This window comes from Lithobates pipiens, unplaced genomic scaffold (genome assembly GCF_037356315.1).
Source record: "Lithobates pipiens isolate NorthernLeopardFrog02 unplaced genomic scaffold, aLitPip1_a1.2 Scaffold_13, whole genome shotgun sequence".
Lineage (NCBI taxonomy): Eukaryota > Metazoa > Chordata > Amphibia > Anura > Ranidae > Lithobates > Lithobates pipiens.
In genome coordinates, this window is record NW_027507718.1 from 524,971,834 (window position 1) to 524,998,357 (window position 26,524).

The 26,524-nt window shown below is 47.1% G+C and overlaps 1 protein-coding gene across 1 annotated transcript in view; it reads right to left on the reverse strand.

The window, feature by feature from the left end:
• ALMS1 (ALMS1 centrosome and basal body associated protein) overlaps window positions 1-26,524 on the reverse strand; it is a 73,303-nt gene that overhangs the window by 43,224 nt on the left and 3,555 nt on the right. Inside the window, exons 2-6 of the mRNA XM_077478119.1 lie at window positions 16,852-17,032; window positions 10,956-11,076; window positions 7,039-9,112; window positions 4,159-4,318; window positions 873-2,258 (exon numbers count right to left, since the gene is read on the reverse strand). Of these exons, the coding sequence (XP_077334245.1) occupies window positions 873-2,258; window positions 4,159-4,318; window positions 7,039-9,112; window positions 10,956-11,076; window positions 16,852-17,032 (3,922 nt within the window). The remainder of the gene's footprint in view (window positions 1-872; window positions 2,259-4,158; window positions 4,319-7,038; window positions 9,113-10,955; window positions 11,077-16,851; window positions 17,033-26,524) is intronic.

Here is a 26,524-nt window from a genome sequence, read left to right on the forward strand (position 1 = left end):
GGTAGAATGCTAGAGCCTGATAGCTGCACACTACGTACCAAGGGCTGCATGAGACTGTTGCACCACGGGTTGGGCACCAGAGCCTTAACGGGTTACTCAATCCATCTTTTAGTGTCCGATCGCAGCCACCTTTTTAGGCCTGCGAGCACAGGTGGTACTTAAACCACTCCCACTGATGAAGGCTGCTGTGACGAAACACGTCGGGTTGGGCCAGCAGAAGTGACGTCACCACGCACACTGACACCCGGAAGCGGCTTCCCAAAGGAGACAGTGGCTGATGGGATGGCATTGATGCTAACTTTTGTACATTCATGACAATGTGGGTGTGCATTCTGGTATGTTTTTAGTAAATTTGGGACTTGGCTTTCTTACACTATGAGAGTTTCTTCATTCTATATGATCTATTTTGCCTGGATCTCTGAAGCGCGATTGTATCACCTGTTAGAAAGTCTTTTGGGGACTTAACGGCTGCGTGACCATATCCTCCTCCATGGTCACATGTGGTATCTTGTATGCACATAGGGTGAATGCGTGGCATGTGAAGAATCCTCTGGCATACATATGGTGGAAGATAAATGCTGGTGCACTTGTTTTGGATTTTTGCAGGGATATTGGGAATATGGATTTTCTGCTTTGATCGCATTCTCGTTTTTTTTTTCTTGTGCAATACATTTGTTATATATATATATATATATATATATATATATATATATATATATATATATATATATATATATATATATATAATTTGTAAGCGCTGCACTTATGCATATAATGGTACTTATATGAGACAAAAGGTCATGATGGTGGCACAAGGCTTGCCAATGTTCAGCAAAGACTGCACTACAGCTCATAATATGGTCTGTACTTACCACGGCTTCTCTGGTTCTCCTCCTCTGCTGTCTGTCTGACCTGAGATGTGGATGACAAAGTATTACTCTTCAGCAGACCCTTGACCCGGGCAGCTAAAGAGTCTCCACTGCTTGCATCACTCTCTTCTCCTGCGCTCCTCAGTTTACCACTCTTCAGTAGACTCTTCACCTGGCCAGCCAAAGAGTCTCCACTGCTTGCATCACTCTCTTCGCCTCTGCTCATCACATTACCATTCTTTAGTAGACTCTTGACCTGGGCAGCCAAAGTGTCTCCACTGCTTGCGTTGCTCTCTTCTCCTGTGCTCCTCAGGTTACTAGACCCCGTCACGTCTAACACCTGCTTCAAACCCCCGACGGCTCTTGTAACGCTACTTAAAAGCTGTTCACTGCGTAGTCCTTCTTCCCGTAAATCAACGGTCCTCCTCGTGCGGCTATCCTGGAAGTGGACACTAGCTGGCCCCGTTCTGATTGCGGTTGCTTCACTAGAGCCTTCTGGTTCCGATCGGCCATGTTTGTGGAGAATAAACGGTGCAGGCAGATGCAGCCCATCTTTAGAAATATCCTTCAAGTAAAAGCGGTCTCCAACTTGGCTAAAGCCAGCATTGGGATCCTTCCAGTGCAAGCCAGCCTTGGCAGAAGATCCATTATATAGCAAGTTGTCACTAGTCACACTGCTGTTAAATGAAGTGTCCCATGACAGGTTATTTAACTGCAGTTCCAGCGGACTTGCAGACCTGCTGTTTGAAGCACCAGACTTCAAAGAGTCTCGGAAACTCTGGCTCACTGCTGGAGAGGTGATGGATGGATCCCTCAATGAAGTCTTTGGGTTGAAGTCAGAGGTGGTCCTGTCGAGATTGACATCATCTGCTTCTGCCAGAAGTTTTCGGATCTCTTTGAGAGTTTTAGACCCAACGAAGGAGTCGTTTGTGGAGTCCATGGGATGTGGCTTTTTCCAAGAACTTGAAAAAGAATCAAGGTTGAGATGTTCCAAATTAGCCTGACCAACCTCAGGACCAGCAGACTCAAACTGTTCGATCACCTGTTCAACACGTGTTGAGTCATCGGCCACCTCCTGAATGTCATCTATAACTTGACGGGTGGTGCCAAGGTCATTCAATTCCTCAGCATCAGGTGACACCTGCCTTCTCTCGCCATCCAATGCCTGGACAGTGTAGACTTCTTGATCACCTCTAATGCCTCGTGTGGCTGTATCATCCTGGCTGATTGGTCTGTCATTTGTAGACCTGGAGCTGAACTGAGGAGAAAGCTCAGTGGGTAGAGGAGACCCTGGCCCAGCCTCGGACCCCATCGGAATAGAGACGCTGGTGGTGGATGTGGTGGAAAAGAGACTGGACTGCGAGACGTTGGCTCCATTTTGCGATTCACCTGAACCAAGAAGATGACAGAAGTTTAGAAGAATAGAATATTCTGTGGTCAGATACTGACTAAACATTCAAAATTTAGTTTAGTTACAGTTCATTTTATTGGGCAAAGTTTTTGTTTCTTTTGTGACTCATACAGTAAAAGTTGATTTTGCACAGTGTAAACCAGTCTCTCAACCTCTTCAACCCAGAGGAACCCTTGAAAGAGTTCTCCAGTCTCGGGGGAACCCCTGCTAAAAATTAGAAATCTACAACTCATGATACATCAGTGTGATGGTCAGTGGGAAGAATGGTCCTTACATTTGTGGTCATTGGGAAAAATTACCTCCTTACAGATAGCTAAAAAGAACAATGGTGTTGGTGGCAACTTATCTGAGAGGCAGAAATGGCCCAATGCTGAAGGAACCCCTAGCAACCTCTGGAGGAACCCTGGTTGAGAATAACTGGTTTAAACTATAAAAAAAAAATAAAAAATTACACTGATGGATTTTTTTCTCTCTTGCCGTAAGGCCTGTTTCACATCAACATCAGCTTGTATAAGAGCAATGTAAACAGTGAGCTTTGACAAAGCATTTGCAGAGCTTTCAGCAGGCTTTGTTGAAGCTTCTAAATTACCATTTAGCTCCAATTTGCAAATGTTGACACAGACCCTCAACGGGCGTGCTCATTGCCACTTTAAACAAGCTGCTAGCAGGCTCTACTTAAAGCTTGCAGAAAGCCTGCTAGCAGCTTGTTTAAAGTGGTAATCAGCACTCCCATTAGGATGTTTACAAACAGAAGCTAAAGGGCGCTTTAAAAAGCTTAGAGAAAGCTGCAACAAGCTGGCCGAAAGCTTTTTAAAGGCTTGTGGAAAGTTTTATAAAAGCTTGCTGTTCAAACTCTTGTTATACCAGCTAAAGTCCGAGTGAAACAGGCCTTAAAGATTAACTCCAATGGAGCAGCAATATATGTATGTGAACCCTTCTAATAATTTTTTATTCTGTTCAGCCAGTCTTGTGACCCACATGCAATTTTGCCAGACACCATGGCCCAGACTTGGACCTCTACAACCCCAAAAAAAATCCCCAAAAAAACACTCCTGGCCCAATGACTGGTGGATGAAAAAGCAGCAGCAGTCTAAGGAGTTATCCCTCTGGCTCTGTCCTATTGTCAGCACATGTGCAATGCAATAGAGCTTGATTGGCTCCTGGGCTCCTGGTGCAACCCCAGTGCTGTGTGTGGAAGGTTATAGGAGGTTGATGTCACAGTATAAAAAAAAAGGTATCTTCTTCTACTGAGTTTAAAAATACAAAAAGGTGGACAGGCCTGAGTAGCAAAGTCTGTCCACTGCCAGCATGCTGCAGAAAATAAACCCACGCTATGCGTGGAAGCAGTGGTATGCATGCAGAGGTTCAAAACACCCCATTACTAAAGCCGATTTTATTTCCAGCAACCACGGGTCGAGTCCCCCCATCAACACAATGTTGGTGGAGGAATCCCAGATGCAGGGCTATTGTGTTGTCCCGCCGGGGGGGGGGGGGGGGAGCCATCCTAGCCAGGAGAGCACACTGTAATTATTGCTAGTGGCTACAATCGCATCAAAAAATCCGACAGGCTGGTTGCACCCAAGTTGATCGATCATCTTGGGTACAATCAACCTGCCCATATATGGTTCGAATCTCGGCCAGTCCCCGCTGAACGGGGCACAATTCAAACAGTCTATGGCTGGTTTATGTGAAAGCTAGCATTCTCCAACTAACACAGTAGATCCGTTTTGCTGCCCGGATGTGATCTCATCAAGATGTAACAGTTGACTTACCGAGTGATAGAATGTAAAACTGTACACTGCACAACAAGATCACAGTGAAATTTTCAGTTACACAAATGTGCGCTCATACACACATTGCAGTGAGGCTTCTGTTTACCTTCGGACAGCCTCATGCTGCGGTTTGGCGTTGCATTTGAACTTTTGATAGTCCTCAGCTCTGAAGGGGAGAATTCAGGTTCCCTGATTGGTCCTTTAGGATCGAACGGCATGAGAATACTTGTGGGTGACTGATTAATGCCAAGATTCCGGAGATAAGTCTGAGAATAAAATAAATACATAATTACAGTTAACTGGTCACCATCACTTTTACAGCAATGTCATTACATTAAATAGTAACTCCATTCAACATTAATAGTTTTTTTTTTTTTCCTAGATGTTGAAGAGATATTTAAAGCTAAACTTTCCCCCCCCCCCATTTTGGATAAAGTAGGGAAGAGTTTAAACCTTTCTCAAGCATATGTGTCCATTTGGGAAAGTAGACACAACAGAAAGTAAGAGGAAGCCTCTCAAAAGTGAGGGAAATTGCAACTTTGTTGTCACCGAAACAGGTTCCCCCCCCCCCCCCCCCATTAATTTCCCCTCCATTCCTGTTCTTTGATAGCTCAAAATTTTGGACAGAAATCACCAGGATAGTGCGAGAAAATCTCCCTTATGGGGGCACTGACAACAAGAAAGCCTGAGAAGAGGTTCTAATACTGCCACACTCAAAATATACAGGATTTCTGTATTCACTGTAAAATCCTTTTCTTGGAGTCCATTGAGGGACACAGGAAGTCTGAAATCTTCGGTTTATACTGCAGTCCAAAAAGCACTCCAGATCTAGCAGAGTGCACCTTGGCAGGGAGGGGTGGAATCCGATCATTGAGACCACAAGGCTTGGATGAGGGTCTACCAAAGCAACCTAGAGATGGTGGAACGAGAAACCTGTGTATCCTTTTTGGGGTCCATTCAGGACCAAAAAAAAAACAGTTTTTCTCGAAAGGAGCAATGGCTGAAAGATAGAATAGACAGCCTGAACCACATCCAGACAATGGAGGGACATTTCCTTTTGGTGAACCTGAGCTGGACAGAGGGATGGAAGACCAATATCATGGTTGTGGGGAAAAGCAGAAAATACCATAGACAAGAAGGAAGTCCTGGGATTCAAGACCACCTTGTCCTTATGCAAAATCAGAAAGATTTTCAAGATATAGACAAATTCAGACACCGACCTCCCCTAGGGGAGTTACATGGGTGACCCCATAGCAAGTACACCGACAGCCTCTGAAAAAGAAAAGAAAGGGCAAAAACCTGAGCCTTGATGGTTCTGAAAGCCAGACACTGGTCCAGGCACAGCTGCAGGAAGAAGAGGATTTGTCCCATGGCGGAAGCTCTGAGACTTGAACAAAGTGAAATATTTGCAGGAAGTAAACTTATAGGACTACCATAGATGCTCCTGTCCCTCAAAAACTGGACTTAAACAGCCATGCCATCAAAGCCAACGGCTGTGAAAAAGGATGCAAAAAATGGTGCTCCCCGTTGGCGCCAGAGGGTGAAATGGCGACCCACCGTTGGCGCCAGCGCGAGAAATGGCGATCCACCGTTGGCGCCAGCGCGAGAAATGGCGACCCACCGTTGGCGCCAGCGCGAGAAATGGCGACCCACCGTTGGCGCCAGCGCGAGAAATGGCGACCCACCGTTGGCGCCAGCGCGAGAAATGGCGACCCACCGTTGGCGCCAGCGCGAGAAATGGCGACCCACCGTTGGCGCCAGCGCGAGAAATGGCGACCCACCGTTGGCGCCAGCGCGAGAAATGGCGACCCACCGTTGGCGCCAGCGCGAGAAATGGCGACCCACCGTTGGCGCCAGCGCGAGAAATGGCGACCCACCGTTGGCGTCAGCGGGAGAAATAGCACCCCATCGTTGGCGTCAGCAGGAGAAATAGCACCCCATCGTTGGCGTCAGCGGGAGAAATAGCACCCCATCGTTGGCGTCAGCGGGAGAAATAGCACCCCATCGTTGGCGTCAGTGGGAGAAATAGCACCCCATCGTTGGCGTCAGCGGGAGAAATAGCACCCCATCGTTGGCGTCAGCGGGAGAAATAGCACCCCATCGTTGGTGTCAGTGGGAGAAATAGCACACCATCGTTGGTGGCAGTAGCAGTAAATATGCCCCACTGTTGGTCTCAGTGGGAGGAATAGTATGCTGTATCAGTGGGAGGAACACTGTCCCAAGGGCCAGATAAAGGCACACAAAGGACAGCATCTGGCCCCAGTTCCACAGTTTGGAGACCACTACACTAGAGGATCCTATACCTAGGGTTAAACCTGCCCAGTTTGTTGTTGAGCCTGAAGGTCAGAAGGTTTATATCCAGTGTCCCCCACCCTGTGACACAGAGCCTAGAAGACCTCAGGACGACCACCACTTCTTTATCCGGGTGCTGCCTGGCAATCTTCTACTCCTAGAATGTACGTGGCTGATAAAGAAACCTCTGGTAATGGTGCATTTATGACCCCTGGGACCACAGTCAGCAAATAACTGGGTAAATTTAGGCTATAAAGTACTGCATGACCATGGCAATGACCTCTCCTAAAAAGGCAGTTGGTGCAGCTACACCTGACAGAGCTACAGAGGACTCCAAAGACAGAACATACTCCAAAAACAGAGAGCAACATGACTCCAGGCTGGGCTGCATACATTGGCATCGGCAGCTGTTGGTAGAAAATTAGCTGAAGGCACCCGGGTACAGTGGGACCCTCAAAGTTGTTTCAGTCTCTCAGACTTTTCTTGTTGAGATCTCTGTGCTGAATTCTTGGGTATCCACATTAAAGTCAGGTAAAGTAATTAAATGAAACCAAGATCAGAGGAGCATACAAAGGTGTTTTCAGCAAGAAAATGAAAGGCTGACTTTGGGGACTATGGGAAAATAAGAACATCTCCTAGTATTAATGGTGAGATAAAATACAAGTAAAATAAACAAGGAAGCAATAAAACTTACAGGAATTCTTTCTTCAATGTTGAACTCGTCCTCTGGTGTTGCCTCTTCTTCTATCCATTCTTTCTCGGGAGTTGCTCCTTTTCCTCTCCACTCCTTCTCCCGAGTTGCTCCTTCTCCTGACCACACTTGCATTAAAGGTTCTCCTTGGTGGTGGCTCATCCCTAGTACTGAAGATCCTACAGAATCCTGGAGGACATCTCCAACATGATCACTCGTATGAGAGCTTCCTGAAAATTCCTGGTCAAGAGAGACGTCGCTGAAATGTTCCATCGTAATCAGGCTCTTATTCAGAGGTCTGCTGGATTCATCAAGCCTTTTCTCTCGTTCATGGTTTGATTTTTCCAGATGTTCAACATAGTCAGGAGGACTGTGAGCTGTATCATTCTTTCCCATACTTGCCCCCTTGTTGAGGTGCTTGGTCTCATTCCCAGAAATATCTCGGCTTGGAAACGTGTGTGTTTGTAGAGATTCAAAGGGATGTTTGGTGCTCAACTTTGCTGCCTCTTTTCCTTCTTCAACCACAGGATCTATGTTCTCCTCTGTTCTCTTCAAAGCATGCTTTCCTCCAACTGCAGTTATCACAGAGTTGTATGATTGAGACCGAGTCAACTTAGAAGCACTGGAAGACTCTATATGTTCTATGTTCAAGTTTGTCATGGAAGATGTGCCTTTGAATGAGGCATCCAGTCCTTTCTTTGACGTGCTACTGTCAGTTTGTTTGGACAACATGCGGTTCAAAGAATCCGCCACGGCATTATAAGCCAGCTTTTTAGGAGACACGCCAGTTAAACCACGTAGGACCAATGTGTCGAATGACTGGTTTGTGTTCCAAGATCCAACCTTTTCGATGTAATTCAAGCTAGGCAAGGACTGGATTTTTCTTCTTTGGGGCGATGGTGACCTTTGAGAATCACTGCTCTCGGGATAACCCTGGCTGCTCTGAACAGATTGGTGTACCCCGCTAGAGGCCACATTGGGGTTTGAAGAACTGCTATTTGGCTCTTCATTTAAAGACATGTCAGATCCTGTGAGCTTGGCTTTTATTTGCTGGATTCTACCAGAAAGTTGTTTCCGATTCATGGAAAAAGTTCCGGGAGTCGACTGCGAGATGGGATAAGCTAGGCGCCCGATAAAAGAAGCCTCATCTATGGGGGTGTTTACCGCCTGAGACAGGTCAGTCTCTTTATGGCCACGTTCTATACAATGGGAGGACCCAGTCAACTCACCCCTTGGCTGCTCTTCCACTGTATCTTCTCCACTATAGGAAGGCTTTGTGACGTTCTCAGGGAGGTCAGGTGTTTTCTGTGAAGATGGGCTGTTGTCATTTCTGCTCTTATGAAATTTGGACATCTCCCTCTTTTTTCTCTCTTGTTGGATCTCAGCGCACAGCTGCTTCTGAAGTTCATCTCTGAGCCCCGGAGATGATTGCCGTAAGGTAATACCAGACTGGTCTAAGTGACCAGGTACACCGAGATTGGCTTTCTCCAACTCTGGGTTTTCAAAATGTATTTCACTTGAATCTCTGAATGTTTCTTCTTCCAAGTTTAGTCCAGTTGGAGTTTTTGTTCGAGCTTGAGCTTTGAGAATGCTGGCTTTTTCCTCTCTAGGTTGTGATGGAACATCAATATTGTCAGCCTCACTGGTGGAAACAGTTTGTGAAGAACGTCTAGAAGAAGAACCACTGCCAGCTGACAGACCCACTTCCTTCTCTAGAAGCTCCAACAACACGGGGGCTGGGACATTGCTACCCAGAAAAGCGCCATCTTCTGCCATGAGGTCCTCAACAGAAGGCTGGCCCATCTCCTTCAATACTCCCGAATCAGAATGAATGTTCTCTGTGATGGTGTCATCTTCTTTGTCCCCGTGACTAACATTCAGAGGATGTTCTGACAGGTACTGATCGCTACTCGAGTCAAGGTGTCCATCAGGACTCTTCTCTTGATAACGCTGTGTTGAGGACCAAGTGTCTTCCTCCTGGACCAACAACACTTCTTTACTGGCCAGTCTTAATGCATCAGTCATCTGCAAAGACATAGATCCAGGGCCTGGAAATTCAGACATGTCAAGGGAGGCCCTGGTGGAAGAAACACAGTATGGTCACTGGCTGGAAAACACTTCCTAAACAACACATACTACGAATAGTTTTTAACATCTTGATAGCATTTTAATTTTGTAGAATGGCTATAAGCATGGAATAAAAAACTTGTGCTATAATTTCACAATTGCTTTCAGTTCCTGAGGAGAAATCAATTAAATAAAACATGTACAGTGCCTGGCGAAAGTATTCGGCCCCCTTGAACTTTTCAACCTTTTGCCACATTTCAGGCTTCAAACATAAAGATATAACATTTTTATTTTTTGTGAAGAATCACCAACAAGTGGGACACAATTGTGAAGTGGAACGAAATCTATTGGATTTTTGAAACTTTTTGAACTAATAAAAAAATGAAAAGTGAGGCGTGCAAAATTATTCGGCCCCCTTGCGTTAATACTTTGTAGAGCCACCTTTTGCTGCGATTACAGCTGCAAGTCGCTTGGGGTATGTCTCTATCAGTTTTGCACATCAAGAGACTGAAATTCTTGCCCATTCTTCCTTGCAAAACAGCTCGAGCTCAGTGAGGTTGGATGGAGAGCGTTTGTGAACAGCAGTTTTCAGCTCTTTCCACAGATTCTCGATTGGATTCAGGTCTGGACTTTGACTTGGCCATTCTAACACCTGGATACGTTTATTTGTGAACCATTCCTTTGTAGATTTTGCTGTATGTTTGGGATCATTGTCTTGTTGGAAGATAAATCTCCGTCCCAGTTTCAGGTCTTTTGCAGACCCCAACAGGTTTTCATCCAGAATGGTCCTGTATTTGGCTGCATCCATCTTCCCCTCAATTTTAACCATCTTCCCTGTCCCTGCTGAAGAAAAGCAGGCCCAAACCATGATGCTGCCACCACCATGTTTGACAGTGGGGATGGTGTGTTGAGGGTGATGAGCTGTGTTGCTTTTACGCCAAACATATCGTTTTGCATTGTGGGCAAAAAGTTCGATTTTGCTTTCATCTGACCAGAGCACCTTCTTCCACATGTTTGGTGTGTCTCCCAGGTGGCTTGTGGCAAACTTTAGACGAGACTTTTTATGGATATCTTTGAGAAATGGCTTTCTTCTTGCCACTCTTCCATAAAGGCCAGATTTGTGCAGTGTACAACTGATTGTTGTCCTATGGACAGACTCTCCCACCTCCGCTGTAGTTCTCTGCAGTTCATCCAGAGTGATCATGGGCCTCCTGGCTGCATCTCTGATCAGTCTTCTCCTTGTCTGAGCTGAAAGTTTAGAGGGACGCCCAGGTCTTGGTAGATTTGCAGTGGTCTGATACTCCTTCCATTTCAAAATGATCGCTTGCACAGTGCTCCTTGGGATGTTTAAAGCTTGGGAAATCTTTTTGTATCCAAATCCGGCTTTAAACTTCTCCACAACAGTATTACGGACCTGCCTGGTGTGTTCCTTGGTCTTCATGATGCTCTCTGTGCTTTCAACAGAACCCTGAGACTATCACAGAGCAGGTGCATTTATACAGAGACTTGATTACACACAGGTGGATTCTATTTATCACCATCAGTCATTTAGGACAACATTGGATCATTCAGAGATCCTCGCTGAACTTCTGGAGTGAGTTTGCTGCACTGAAAGTAAAGGGGCCGAATAATTTTGCACGCACCACTTTTCAGTTTTTTATTTGCTAAAAAAGTTTAAAATATCCAATAGATTTCATTCCACTTCACAATTGTGTCCCACTTGTTGGTGATTCTTCACAAAAAAATTAAAATGTTATATCTTTATGTTTGAAGCCTGAAATGTGGCAAAAGGTTGAAAAGTTCAAGGGGGCCGAATACTTTCGCAAGGCACCATATAATGCCAAGAGCAGTACCTGAGAGGAGCAAATTCAGTTTCTGTCTGCTGGAACAAAGTGTCTTCAAAAAACTTGTGTCCCGGAATGGATCCGGAGATGAGAAGAGGGAGGCACGGGGACAAACGGCTGTCCTGGAAGTCTACAATAAAGGAAAGTTAGAAAATAGACGTTATTACTCCTTCCATTGTCTGGTAAGGCTGGGTCACTTTATGTTGTCTTAAAGCGGTTGTAAACCTCACACATGAAATATGAACAAAGCATATTCCTCGATAGCGTGTACTTGTCTCAATTAGAAGCACAAAGTATAATTTCTGTTCACTGCTTCCTTCCTCTGCTATCAGCATGAGTCATTTATGACAAGTTTTCCTGACAACAAGAGAAAAATGGTGACAGGGGAGGGACCTCCAGCTGATTGACAGCCTCAGCTCTGTTCCTGTGTGAAGGGGGGGGGGGGGTGTCTCCTCCCTCCAATCAGCTCTCAGAACTCTCCACACTGAACTCTGCAGGGTGTAGCTTCAGCTCTCCGCCCCCTTTTTTTCTGAACGCTCACGCAAGCTTGAAAATCCAGCACTTTGGAGGGATGTAGAGCTAATGCCATAAAGACCCTGCATACAGACCTTTTTTTGTTCCATTATTATTATACAGGATTTATATAGCGCCAATAGTTTGCACATATGTATTAGGGCTCATTTACACTTGCTTCAATTTTAACACACATTAAAGCGCCTATCCTTTAACATTTTAGATATGTTAATGCATCTGTGATGCTTTTTTGAAGCTTTAACAACTTCAATACCGGGCACTTTCACCCCCTTCCTGCCCAGTCCAAATTTTCAGCTTTCAGCGCTGTCTCATTTTGAATGACAATTGCGCGGTCATGCACCACTGTACCCAAACTACATTTTTATCATTTTTTTTTTCCACAAATAGAGCTTTCTTTTGGTGGTATTTGATCACCACTGTGGTTTTTATTTTTTGTGCTACAAATAAAAAAACGATCGAAAATTTAGAAAAAAAATAAAAATAAAGTTTTTTTTATTCGTTTCTTTTACAAAATTTTGTAAATAAGTAAGTTTTCTCCTTCACTGATGAGGTGGTACTGATTGGCACCGATGATGAGGCACTTGTATACAGCACTAATAGGCGGCACTGATAAGCACTAATAGGCAGCACGGATCAGGAGGCACTGGAAGGCATCGCTGATGGGCACAGAGTGCCATCCCTAACGGGCACTGATTGGCATCCCTGGTGGGCTCTATTGGGCATACCCGGTGGTCTCCAGTGGGCATCCTTGATGGGTCTGCACTGATCATCAGCACAGACCCCCCTGTCAGGAGAGCCGCCGATCGGATCAGCTCTCCTCTACTCACGCCTGTCAGTGTGAGTAAAAGGAAAAGCCAATAAACGACACTTCCTGGTTACCATGTGATGAGCTGTGATTGAACACAGCTGATCACATGAGAAACAGCCTACATCATAGGCTCTTTACCGGGATCGGAGATGCGGTGTGTCAGACTGACACACCACAGCACCAATCGGCGCTCTGCACGTCCCCCGCGGGCGCGTGCTAGCGGCTTATCCTGCTGGACATCATATGATGCCCAGTCAGGATAATACAACCACTTTCCAGCCGTCATTCTGCTATACAGCGGGCAGGAAGTGGTGAATGAGGCATGTCCTGTGCGTGTTGATTTTCTATTGTTTTAACCGCTTGCCAAATGCCTCACACCGATATACATTGGCAAAAGGGCTCATACAGGCAAACTAACATACCTGTATGTTGCCCTTTAAGAGGTGGCCCAAGGCAAGCTCCGTGAGTCGGGTCACGGGCTAATGTAAACAAGCATCTCCCCGTTCTGCCTAGTGACAGAGTCACTGATCTCTGCTCCCTGTGATGGGGAGCAGAGATCAGTGACGTGTCACACGTAGCCACGCCCCCCCCCCCCCCACAGTTAGAAACACACCCCAGGACATACGGAACCTCTACACTGCCCCCTAGTGGTTAACCCCATTCACTGCCAGTGTCATTTCCCCTGTAATCAGTGCATTTTTAAAGCACTGATTGCTGTATAAATGACAATGGTCCCAAAAATGTGTCAAAAATGTCCGATGTGTCCGCCATAATGTCGCAGTCACAATATAAAAAAAATAAAAAATAAAAAAAATGATAAAAATGGCATAAAACTATCCCCTATTTTGTAAACGCTACAACTTTTTCGCAAACCAATCAACAAACGCCTATTGCGATTATTATTTTTTTTTACCAAAAATATGCAGAAGAATACATATCGGCCTTTTTTTTTTTATATATTTTTGGGAGATATTTATTATAACAAAATGTAAAAAAAAAAATTTTTTTTTTTTTTTTCAAAATTGACACTCTTTTTCTGTTTATATTGCAAAAAATAAAAAATCACATGGGTGATCAAATACCACCAAAAGAAAGCTCTATTTATGGGGGAAAAAATGGAAGTCAATTTTGTTTGGGAGCCAGGTCGCACGACCGCGCAATTGGCAGTTAAATCGACGCAGTGCCGAATCGGAAAAAGTGCTCTGCTCAGCCTAGGTGAAGCCCAGCTCATTAGTAGACATGTGCACTGACAAAAAAATAAATTGTTTTTGTTTCATTTGTTTTTTTGCTTTTTTCGGAGATTCAAAAATTCTAATTTTTGGATTTCAGAATTTTTAAAATTTCCACATTTTCGAATTTTACAACTTTCCCGAATTTTCGAATTTGAAAGTTCAGAAACTTGAAAATTCAAATTTGAAAGGAAATTCCAATATCTATAATTTAATATTTATTATTAGTTATTATTTCATATTTTCAGGTTTTTGAATTTTCTGATTTTCATTCTTATTTTTGGTTTTTCAAATTTCCAAATTTTTGAATTTTCAAAATGTAGAATTTCCGAAAATTCGGAAAATGCGGAAAAATTCTGAAATGTAAAAATTTGTAAATTTCGGAATTAACGAATTTGACAAAATTAGTTAAAAAACTAATTCGGAACTAAACGAATTGTACATGTCTACTCATTAGTACCCCTGTTCATCAGATCCCCCAGCTTATTAGTACCCTCATTCAGCATATCCCCAGCTTATTAGTACCCCCAGCTCCGCTGATCCTCTGGCTCCGTAGTACCCCCAGCTCCGCTGATCCTCTGGCTCCGTAGTACCCCCAGCTCCGCTGATCCTCTGGCTCCATAGTACCCCCAGCTCCGCTGATCCTCTGGCTCCGTAGTACCCCCAGCTCCGCTGATCCTCTGGCTCCGTAGTACCCCCAGCTCCGCTGATCCTCTGGCTCCGTAGTACCCCCAGCTCCGCTGATCCTCTGGCTCCGTAGTACCCCCAGCTCCGCTGATCCTCTGGCTCCGTAGTACCCCCAGCTCCGCTGATCCTCTGGCTCCGTAGTACCCCCAGCTCCGCTGATCCTCTGGCTCCGTAGTACCCCCAGCTCCGCTGATCCTCTGGCTCCGTAGTACCCCCAGCTCCGCTGATCCTCTGGCTCCGTAGTACCCCCAGCTCCGCTGATCCTCTGGCTCCGTAGTACCCCCAGCTCCGCTGATCCTCTGGCTCCGTAGTACCCCCAGCTCCGCTGATCCTCTGGCTCCGTAGTACCCCCAGCTCCGCTGATCCTCTGCTCCGTAGTACCCCCAGCTCCGCTGATCCTCTGCTCCGTAGTACCCCCAGCTCCGCTGATCCTCTGCTCCGTAGTACCCCCAGCTCCGCTGATCCTCTGGCTCCGTAGTACCCCCAGCTCCGCTGATCCTCTGGCTCCGTAGTACCCCCAGCTCCGCTGATCCTCTGGCTCCGTAGTACCCCCAGCTCCGCTGATCCTCTGGCTCCGTAGTACCCCCAGCTCCGCTGATCCTCTGGCTCCGTAGTACCCCCAGCTCCGCTGATCCTCTGCTCCGTAGTACCCCCAGCTCCGCTGATCCTCTGCTCCGTAGTACCCCCAGCTCCGCTGATCCTCTGCTCCGTAGTACCCCCAGCTCCGCTGATCCTCTGCTCCGTAGTACCCCCAGCTCCGCTGATCCTCTGCTCAGTAGTAACCTCCAGCTCTGCTAATCCCTTACTTAGTAGTAGCCCCCAGCTATATTGATCCTCTGGTTTTTGGAAACTCTTCTCTCTCTTGTCCCTGCTCATCTCCCACTACATTGCTCATATGCTGCACACCACCGGAAAAAAAGCATGCCCAATGTCACATTTTAAAGCATGTGTAAACCAACCCTTAAGGATTTGAACTTGGACTTCATGCTTTAGAGAGCCTCCCAAAATGTAACTGGATCAAGTAAAAAAAATAAAATAAAAACATTTTTCCAACTGTACAAATAAAAGAAGTACAATAGAAGTACTGAAAGCATTCATCCTACACATTGCTCCTTTTCCGCTACTCTGACCTAAGAATCATCTTTAGACCAGCATTAACCTTTGCAGTTCTCTCCTTCCTGGACTGAGCCCAGCCACTGACAGTGCTCTGCATTCCTCTGCTTCTCATATCAGTCTTTTTTTGTTAGTCATTCCATGGTAACATAGAGGGGAGGAGTCCCAGCTTGGAGCACATACACTATATTGCCAAAAGTATTGTGAAGCCTGCCTTTACACACACATGAACTTTAATGGCATCCCAGTCTAAAGCCCCATACACACTATCAGATTTTCTGCTGATTTTTTGCCTGATTGCATACAAATGGAAACTCCTGAGGTTTGACCTCATATTATGTGGTTTTAGTAAATCTGAAGACAAAAATCAGCAGAAAATCTGATCCCAAAAAGGAGTTCTATGGGGTTGAGGTCCCTTTTTGCTGTAGGTTCAAGCCTGGTGGCTGCCTGAGCCACATGGCTATCTCTTTTTACCATCTGAGCCTAGCCGATGATACAAAACCTAGAGGAAAGCATTGTGATAAGTATCTTCGATATTCTTGTATTGTGTGTTCTATTGGTATAAGTTTGTTATATTTTTTTCTTAGTATTTTTATATTAGCGCTTTTCCTATTTTCTTGGGAAATAAATAAGACTTTGTTTTATTAAGCCGTGTGCTTGGTTTCATAGCTAACCTTGTATCATTGTGATATCAACAGTAACATGTGATCAGACTTTTAACAGACTAGCTATCTAGGGGAATAGACAAGTTAATACATAGGTGCAATAGATGGAGGAAATTCCGTAACAACCCTTCGAATAATATTTGTTGTACCAATTACTTCAATACCCAAACAAAAAACTTTCATAATTTTTTTCCCCCCACAAATAAAGCTTTCTTTTGGTGGTTCTTCTTTGTTTCTGTTACAAAAATGTGTAAATAAGTTTTGTTTTACATCTTCAGTGGATGAGCACTGATGATGAGGCACTTATATGCAGCAATGATTTGCACTCACAGGTGGCACTGGTGGGCACTCATAGGTGGCACTGAACGGGAGGCACTGATTGGCATCCCTGGTGTGCTCTAGTAGGAATCAAAGTGAGCAATTTCAGTCCAGGAGAGGTCTGTACAACTGGGCAAGACTAGAGGGGAAGGTCAGAGGTCCTCCCTCCTCCAGATGTTTCCATGAACCAAGCACCACCCACTGCAGTCCTCAAAGAGCCCGTCTGCACAACGGGACTGAGTGCCAACAGGCTACAGACCAAACCAGAAGCTGTGTGCAAAGCCTGCTAACTGCCTTCAAATGGATTACAAGTAAAATACAGTGGACTTTACCACCACTCCTTAACACAGTGTCATACCCCCTATATAATACCACAATGATATAACCCCCAAAGTTGTTGAATCATTTTGGGAGCCCCATTCGGGGGGGGTTCTGAAATACAAACTTTCACACATGTGAAGTCACGGTGCGGTCACTGCGTGGTAAATACGTCGCGCACTAACCGCACCGGACAGTCACGGCCGCAGCTTTGCACAGTAAGAAGTCCGTACCCAGCTGTAAAGGGAGCGTCCGGCCCCCAGGAATCCCTTGCAGATTGGCTTCTGATTGGATGGTTCCCTCCTCCATGCTGGGGAATGAAGTCTGCTCTCCTCGCACCCCCGTCTCACTCAGCATGGGAAGGAAGGCGCTGGCGTCCTCCTCTGCTGGAAGCTGGTACCACATCTCTGTCACCTGGGACACACAAAAAGGATCACAGACATTAATAGGAGGATTGATAACAAAAATGTATTTAAAAAAAATGCACACAAGTCACTGCACACTTCCTGCCAACCCCATTTCTGATTTTTTATTTTTTTTGCAGTTTGTACTACAGTCAAAACATAACTGAAGGCAAAGCTTTTTATTTTTTTTAGTTCTGGATAGAGTGGAGAGGGATTAGAACCCCTGCCAGCTTAATTTTCCTGTCTGTGTCCCCATTAGGGAGATGCATCCTCTTTGTTAGTCCTGGTATAAAATCCAAAAAAGGTCCAGACAGCTGCACTTCAAAAATACCCATCTTTATTAAACCACTTCAGCCCCGGAAGGATTTACCCCCTTCCTGACCAGGCCTTTTTTTTTTGTTTCACCACTGCATCGCTGTAACTGACAATTGCGCGGTCGTGCAACATTGTACCCAAAAAAAAAAAAAAAGATGTCCTTTTTTTCCCACAAATAGAGCTTTCTTTTGGTGGTATTTGATCACCTGAGGTTTTTATTGTTTGCACTACAAACAAAAATAGAAGAGTGACAATTTTGAAAAAAAAAAAAAAAACAGACATATATATATTTTACTTTTTGCTAGAATAAATATCCCACAATTTTTTTTTTAAACAAATTTCTCCATCAGTTTAGGCTGATATATTTTTCTACATGTTTTTGGTTAAAAAAAATATTTTTTTTTTAGATAGAGAATATATATATATATATATATAAAAAAATAAGCGTATATTGATTGTCTACAAAATAAGGGAAAGATTTATGGCACTTTTTTTTTTTTTTTTTTTTACTAGTAATCTGCAATTTTCAGTGGGACTGCAGCATTGGGGCGGACAGATCGGACCCTTTTGAATTTTTTTAGACATTTTGACATTTTTTTGGGACCAATGACATTTATAAAGCGATCAGAGCTATAAAAATGCACTGATTACTGTGTAAATGTCACTGGCAGGGAAGGGGTTAACACTGGGGGGGGGGCGATCAGTGGGTTAAATGTTTTCCCTAGGTGTGTTTCTAACTGGGGGGATGGGACTGACTAGAGGAGGAGTCAGATCGTTGTTCCTACTTAGTAGGAACAGATGATCTGTCTCTCAATCCCGTCAGAACAGGGATTTGTGCGTTTACATACACAAATCCCCGTTCTGGCTCTCGTGCCTGCGATCGCGGGGTGGCCCGAGCGATCACGCGCGCCAGCCACACGAATCGGTTCCCCCACCGCACAGCACGCGCGTCTGCTATGGCTCTTAAAGGAGCGGGATGTATGGGTATGGCGATTCGCGCAGCAGTGCCACTCTGCCGACATATCGGCGTGAGTCGGTCGGCAAGAGGTTAAGTTATAAAAGCAATATAGCACAGCATCAAGACGCTGTGGGGCATGAGAAAAGTGTAAGTGTGTCACGCTACATCATGACGCCCACTGATTTAGTGTGAAATGCGTCGACTTTTCTCAGGTGGTCCTGTTTATCATCATTACTGACAGTAAAAGAAAATATAAAAATGCTGGCTTAGGAATAGTGGGCACACTAGTTCTGGAGACAATTCCCTCACTTTAGAGGGGTTTTCTTTCACTTCCTGTTTTGGCTATGGAACAGGAAGTGAAGGGAAACCTCCCAAATGGGACACAGATGGCAAAAGTAAACCTTACAGGGGTTAGAACCGTTCCTTGCTCTATCCAAAAAACAAAAAAAAGTTCTGCCTTTAGATCTACTTTACATACATGGTGTATAACACTGCCAAAAACAAAATAACAATAATAAAAAATTGGAACAAATAACATTGTGTTCTGTAAAACGTATAATAATTAAAATGAAGGTGACTGTAAAGTCTCGGTTTAAAAAAAACAAAACAAATATGTTATACTTACCTGTTCTATTTCGTTGGATTTGCACAGAGCAGCCCAGATCCTCCTCTTCTCGAAGATCCTCCTCTTCCCACCTGAGAAAAGTCTACGCATTTCGCACATCCGTGCTCTTGGTCCCTCCCTCCTGTTCAGTGCCCCCCACAGCCAGCAGCTTGCTATGGCCGAGTCACAGCTCCATGTATCCATTCAGACACAGAACTGCTATTCGGCCCCACCCCCTCTTCCTCCTGATTGGCTGACTTTGATTGATAGCTGTGGGAGCCAATGGCTCCTCTGCTGTGCCTCAGCCAACCAGGAGGGAAAGTCTTGGACAGCCGAGGGACTGGTGGACATCACTGGATAGATAGATGTCTCAGGTAAGTATTGGGGGGGGGGGGGGGCTTTTTATCTTAATGCATAGAATTTATCCAGATAAAAAACCTTCCGAATTTACAAGCCCTTTAGACCCCTTTCACACTGAGGCAGTTTTCAGGCGTTTTAGCATTAGAAATAGCGCCTGTAAACTGCCTCCCATTCTCTGCAATGAGTGCTCTCACACTGGGGGGCGGTGCACGTGCGGGACGTTGGAAAAAGTCCTGCAAGCAGCATCTTTGGGTGCGGTTGGGAGCGCTGTATACACGCACCCAAAATGCCCCTGACCATTGCAATGAATGGGCAGTGCTTCCAAAACGCAGCAACACGGGAGTTCTTCACCCCCTTCTTTGGGAAGTTGCTGAGATATGAACGGTACTCATTGCAAAATCATGGGGTATGACTTGTCATGTGACTTTGCAGTGACACGTCGCACAAGTGTGAGTGGGGCCTTAAAGTAATATTAAAGGTTTTTTTTGTTTTGTTTTTTTAACCACTTCAATACCGGGCACTTATACACCTTCCTGCCCAGACAAATTTTCACTTTGAACGACAATTGCGCGGTCATACAACACTGTACCCAAATTGCACTGTACCTAAATTTGTATCATTTTGTTACCACCAAGCTTTCTTTTGGTGGTATTTGATTACCTCTGCGATTTTTATTTTCGGCTAAAGAAATAAAAAAATGACCGAAAATTTTGAAAAAAAAAAAAAATAGTTTTTTTGGTCTCTGTTACAAAACTTTGTAAATAAGTAAGTTTTCTCCTTCACTGACAGGCAACGTTGAGGTGACACCAATGAGGTGGCACCGATGATGGGCACTAATATGCAGCACTACACTTATAGGCGATACAGATGGGCACTGATGTACACTAATAGATGGTACTACTGATGGATGCCAATCAATGCCAAACAATAATGCCTGGCAATTAGTGTTGCCCATTGTGGTCACTGATTGGCATCCATTGTGGTCTAGGGTGGCATACATGGTGGAGATTAGTGGTGGCATCCCAGGTGGTCCTGGAGGCATCCCCGGTGGTCCAGTGTGGGTATCCTTGGGGGGAGGAGGAGGCTGCGCTGATTATCTGCACAGATCCCCCCCCCCCCCCCGTCAGAGGAGCAGCCGATCGTCTCTCCTCTACTCGCATCTGTCAGACGCGAGTGAGGAAAAGCCGATCAACGGCTCTTCCCGTTTACATCATGATCAGCCATGATTGGACGAGGCTGATCACGTGGTAAAGAGTCTCCGTCAGAGACTCTTAACATAGATTAGAGTTGCGGTGTGTCAGTCTGACGCACCGCATATAGGTTTGCCAGGGAGCGCAGCGGTTGATATCCTGGCGAAGTCATATGACATCCAGTCAGGATATCGAAACCACTTTTCCGCCATCATTTTGCTATATGGCGGGAGCCAAGTGGTTAAATAACAAACCTGTCATTCTCATAGGTAGCATGGTTTTGCACAGAGCAGCCCCGATCCTCTTCTTCTTGGGTCGCTTTCCTCTGACAAGTGCTCCCAATAACCAGCAGCTTGCTATATAGAGGCACTGGTGCATGCTCGTTCCCGAGACCCGCTCTATGCGTCCATAAGACACAGAGCCACAGCTCAGCCCCGCCCCTCGCTCTCTCTCCTCAATGGCTGTGGTTGACAGCAGTGGGAGACAATGACTCCCGCTGCTATGTCTCAGCCAATGAGGAGAGACAACCCGGGACAGCTGAGGCTTCCATGCCCATCCTTCATACACCTTCAGCCTGTACAGCCACTTTAACCACTTCCCACTCGCCGTCAATTGATGGAGGGATGGTGCGGATCTCGTTCTGGGTGGACGTCATATGGACGGCGCCCAGAACGGCCGCTCTCGCCATGTTGCTAAGACACGGCATGACCCCAATCTCTGCAAAGAGCTGATCACGCCATTCTTTAACCGTCTGATCGGCTGTGTCCAATCGCAGCTGGTCATATGTAAATGCAGAAGTGTCGGTGATTGGCTCTCATTGCCTCACACTGATAGTGTGGCGAGGAGAGCCGATCAGTGGCATCTCCTCGCAGAGAACGCAGAGACATGTAATCAAGGCACTGATCATCATCAGTACCCTGATTACAGTAAAGCCCCCCAGTGCCACAAATCAGTACCCATCAGTGACACTAATCACTGCCCATCAGTGACACCAATCAGTGCCCATCAGTGATGCCCCGTGACACCAGTGCCCATCAGTGATGCCCATCAGTGACACCAGTGCCCATCATTGATGCCAATCAGTGACACCAGTGCCCATCAGTAACACCAGTCAGTGCCCAGCAGTGACACCAATCAGTGCCCAGTGACACCAATCAGTGCCCATCAGTGACACCCATCAGTGACACCACTCAGTGACCAGCAGTGACACCACTCAGTGACCAGCAGTGACACCAGTGCCCAGCAGTGACACCAGTGCCCAGCAGTGACACCAATCAGTGCCCAGTGATACCAATTAGTGCCCATCAGTGACACCCATCAGTGCCCATCAGTGACACCAATCAGTGCCCATCAGTGACACCAATCAGTGCCCATCAGTGACACCAATCAGTGCCCATCAGTGACACCAGTGCCCATCAGTAACACCAGTGCCCATCAGTAACACCAGTGCCCATCAGTAACACCACTCAGTGCCCGGCAGTGACACCAATCAGTGCCCGGCAGTGACACCAATCAGTGCCCGGCAGTGACACCAGTGCCCAGCAGTGACACCAGTGCCCAGCAGTGACACCAGTGCCCAGCAGTGACACCAGTGCCCAGCAGTGACACCAGTGCCCAGCAGTGACACCACTCAGTGCCCAGCAGTGACACCACTCAGTGCCCAGCAGTGACACCACTCAGTGCCCATCAGTGACACCAATCAGTGCCCATCAGTGACACCAATCAGTGCCCATCAGTGACACCAGTGCCCATCAGTAACACCAGTGCCCATCAGTAACACCAGTGCCCATCAGTAACACCACTCAGTGCCCGGCAGTGACACCAATCAGTGCCCGGCAGTGACACCAATCAGTGCCCGGCAGTGACACCAGTGCCCAGCAGTGACACCAGTGCCCAGCAGTGACACCACTCAGTGCCCAGCAGTGACACCACTCAGTGCCCAGCAGTGACACCACTCAGTGCCCAGCAGTGACACCAGTGCCCAGCAGTGACACCAGTGCCCAGCAGTGACACCAGTGCCCAGCGACACCAATCAGTGACCATCACTGCCACCAATCAGTGTCCAACAGTGAAGCCTCATCAGCTCACATCAATGAAGGAGAAAAATGACTTATATACAAAATTTACTGACAGAAGAAAACCTTTTTTTCTCAAAAAGTAAAAAAAACAACAACCCAGCAGTGAATAAATACCACCAAAAGTGACCTCTATTCGTGTGAAGAAAATAATGAAAAAATAAGTTGGGTACATTGTAGCACAACCGCACAATTGTCATTCAAAGTGCGACAGTGCCGAAAGCTGAAAAATTACCTGGGAAGGGGGGGTAAAAGTGCCGGTATTGAAGTGGTTAATCTATCGATGAATGAAAACAAAAAAACTATGAAAAGTTTACAAGTGACATTAAGGCATTACCCCACGCAAACGCCTGGCATCTCCGCGGGCATTACACCATTGAAGCAGAACATGTTTTTGAACAAGTGGATTACATTAATCTGTAAAAAAAAAACACAACAGGGAAGTCGGTGGCAAGTACTTACCACCGGATCCGATGTATTGATTAGAACACAAGAGACGGCCGCAATTCAGAGCGCATAATCGTTTTAGGATTACATAAAAGGGAAATGTCAAAAATCAAAGACAAAAGCCCGGGTGACGTCAAAACGTATATTTTAATTAAAAAAAACCATCTCCATACTTTTTTTTTTTTTATTACATTTTTTCTTCTAGTCAAGTGTCCTACAATCAGCGCGCTCCGTGTCAGAATCGGATCATCTAGCCTTTTGTGCGGCTATTCTTAGACGCTCGTTAGCGTAAGGAGCGAAAATCGGGGGGCTGTTTTCTTTTTTTCTGGATGACATAACCGTCTCATTCTATGTTAGGAAAACAGAGCGTCAGCTGCCAAGAGTCTTTCAGCATTTTAATCAGGATATTGCTAATGAGTCATTGGAAGAACACAAGAGGCAGGCGCAGCGCTGCCTTGCCAAGAATGTCAAAGAGCAAATCATTAATAACTTGTTTTTTTTATTTATTTTTTTTTAAACATTTTATTTTCGAGGTAGACGGGGACGCATCCATCGCGGGAGAATGACAGACGGGGAAAGTGTAGGAAACTCGAAAACCGGATGTCAATTGGGGGGGGGGAGGGGGGGGGGAAGGAAAGATATTAGAAGAGTCTCAGTTACATAATGCCGGGGGTCACCCGGTGCTAGACGGGTACGCCGGGGGTCACCCGGTGCTAGACGGGTACGCCGGGGGTCACCCGGTGCTAGACGGGTACGCCGGGGGTCACCCGGTGCTAGACGGGTACGCCGGGGGTCACCCGGTGCTAGACGGGTACGCCGGGGGTCACCCGGTGCTAGACGGGTACGCCGGGGGTCACCCGGTGCTAGAAGGGTACGCCGGGGGACACCCGGTGCTAGAAGGGTACGCCGGGGGACACCCGGTGCTAGAAGGGTACGCCGGGGGACACCCGGTACTAGCGGGGTACGCCGGGGGACACCCGGTACTAGCGGGGTACGCCGGGGGACACCCGGTACTAGCGGGGTACGCCGGGGGACACCCGGTACTAGCGGGGTACGCCGGGGGACACCCGGTACTAGCGGGGTACGCCGGGGGACACCCGGTACTAGCGGGGTACGCCGGGGGACACCCGGTACTAGGGGGGTACGCCGGGGGACACCCGGTACTAGGGGGGTACGCCGGGGGACACCCGGTACTAGGGGGGTACGCCGGGGGACACCCGGTACTAGGGGGGTACGCCGGGGGACACCCGGTACTAGGGGGGTACGCCGGGGGACACCCGGTACTGGAAGGGTACGCCGGGGGACACCCGGTACTGGAAGGGTACGCCGGGGGACACCCGGTACTGGAAGGGTACGCCGGGGGACACCCGGTACTGGAAGGGTACGCCGGGGGACACCCGGTACTGGAAGGGTACGCCGGGGGACACCCGGTACTGGAAGGGTACGCCGGGGGACACCCGGTACTGGAAGGGTACGCCGGGGGACACCCGGTACTGGAAGGGTACGCCGGGGGACACCCGGTACTAGAAGGGTACGCCGGGGGACACCCGGTACTAGAAGGGTACGCCGGGGGACACCCGGTACTAGAAGGGTACGCCGGGGGACACCCGGTACTAGAAGGGTACGCCGGGGGACACCCGTACTAGCGGGTACGCCAGGGACACCCGGTACCAGTGGGTATGCCGGGGACACCCGGCACTACAGGGTATGCCGGAGCCACCCCATACTAGAGGGTCAGTCCACCCAAAAAGGCATATTGGCTCTCAGAGCTTTGCATTGAGGAACACTGATGGCCGTTAAGGTGGGGTGGCCAAGACACAACTTTGGAGCTGAAAGTTGCCCGTTGGAAATGGAGTCCCATGTGCTGGGGGGTTCCTGCAGTACTCAATACGGCCAAAAAAAAAAAAAAAGGGGATATACAGGCAGCTCTAGCCACTTTAACCTCATGCCTACTGGGCATTGTCACCCCCTTCCTGCCCAGGCCAATTTTCAGCTTTCAGCGCTCTCGCACTTTGAATGACAATTGCGCGGTCGTGCAACACTGTACCCAAAATGAATTTTTATTCTTTTGTTCCCACAAATAGAGTTTTCTTTTGCTGGTATTTGATAACCTCTGGGATTTATATTTTCTGCTAAACAAAAAAAATAAAAAAATTTTTTGGGCTTCCGTTACAAAACTTTGTAAATTAGTGAATTTGCTCCTTCACTGATGGGGCTGCACTGATAAGGCAGCACAGATGGGCACTTGGATGGATGGATTTACACTAATGGATGGTAGTGATGGGCATCACTGATTGACAGGCATTATTGTTTGGCATACCTGGTGGTGGGAATCCCTGGTAGTCCAGTGTGGGCATCCTCAGGGGGGCTGCACTGATAATCAATTAGCACAGACCCCACCCTCAGAAGAGCAGCCAATTGGCTCTCCTCTACTCGCGTTTGATGGGCAGCAAGTGGTTAAATGACAATTGCACGGTCATGCAACACTGTACCCATATGACATTTTTATCATTTTTTGAAGAAGAAGAAAGAAGGAAGAAGAAGAAAGAAGGAAGAAGAAGAAAGAAGGAAGAAGAAGAAAGAAGGAAGAAGAAGAAAGAAGGAAGAAGAAGAAAGAAGGAAGAAGAGGACGGGCCGCCACCGAGGGAGAAGAAGAAGAGGACGGGCCGCCACCGAGGGAGAAGAAGAAGAGGACGGGCCGCCACCGAGGGAGAAGAAGAAGAGGACGGGCCGCCACCGAGGGAGAAGAAGAGGAGGACGGGCCGCCACGAGGGAGAAGAAGAAGAGGAGGACGGGCCGCCACCGAGGGAGAAGAAGAAGAGGACGGGCCGTCACCGAGGGAGAAGAAGAAGAGGAGGACGGGCCGTCACCGAGGGAGAAGAAGAAGAGGACGGGCCGCCACCGAGGGAGAAGAAGAAGAGGACGGGCCGCCACCGAGGGAGAAGAAGAGGAGGACGGGCCGCCACGAGGGAGAAGAAGAAGAGGAGGACGGGCCGCCACCGAGGGAGAAGAAGAAGAGGACGGGCCGTCACCGAGGGAGAAGAAGAAGAGGAGGACGGGCCGTCACCGAGGGAGAAGAAGAAGAGGAGGACGGGCCGTCACCGAGGGAGGAGAAGAAGAGGACGGACCGTCACCGAGGGAGGAGAAGAAGAGGACGGACCGTCACCGAGGGAGGAGAAGAAGAGGACGGACCGTCACCGAGGGAGAAGAAGAGGACGGACCGTCACCGACACAGAGAGAAGAGCAAGGACTGTCACCACCACAGAGGAAGAAGAGGAAAGACTGTCACCGCCACCAAGGGAGAAGAAGGACTCATGACATCACTGGGCCTTCCTAAAGACTATGTTTTTGTTATTTTAGTTTCCAAATCAGATCAGCAGTGGGGGGAGGACAAGCTGTAGTTCTGCTTTAATGAAGCCACTGGATCAGCATGACAGCCAGATTAACCGAGATAAAAAAAAAAAAAAACAGCAACCACTTCTTCCTTTAGGACAGGTTTCCTTTAAAAAGTTAGGGGTTCGCGTATCTCAGCCAGAAGTCTCTGTGCTTCCTG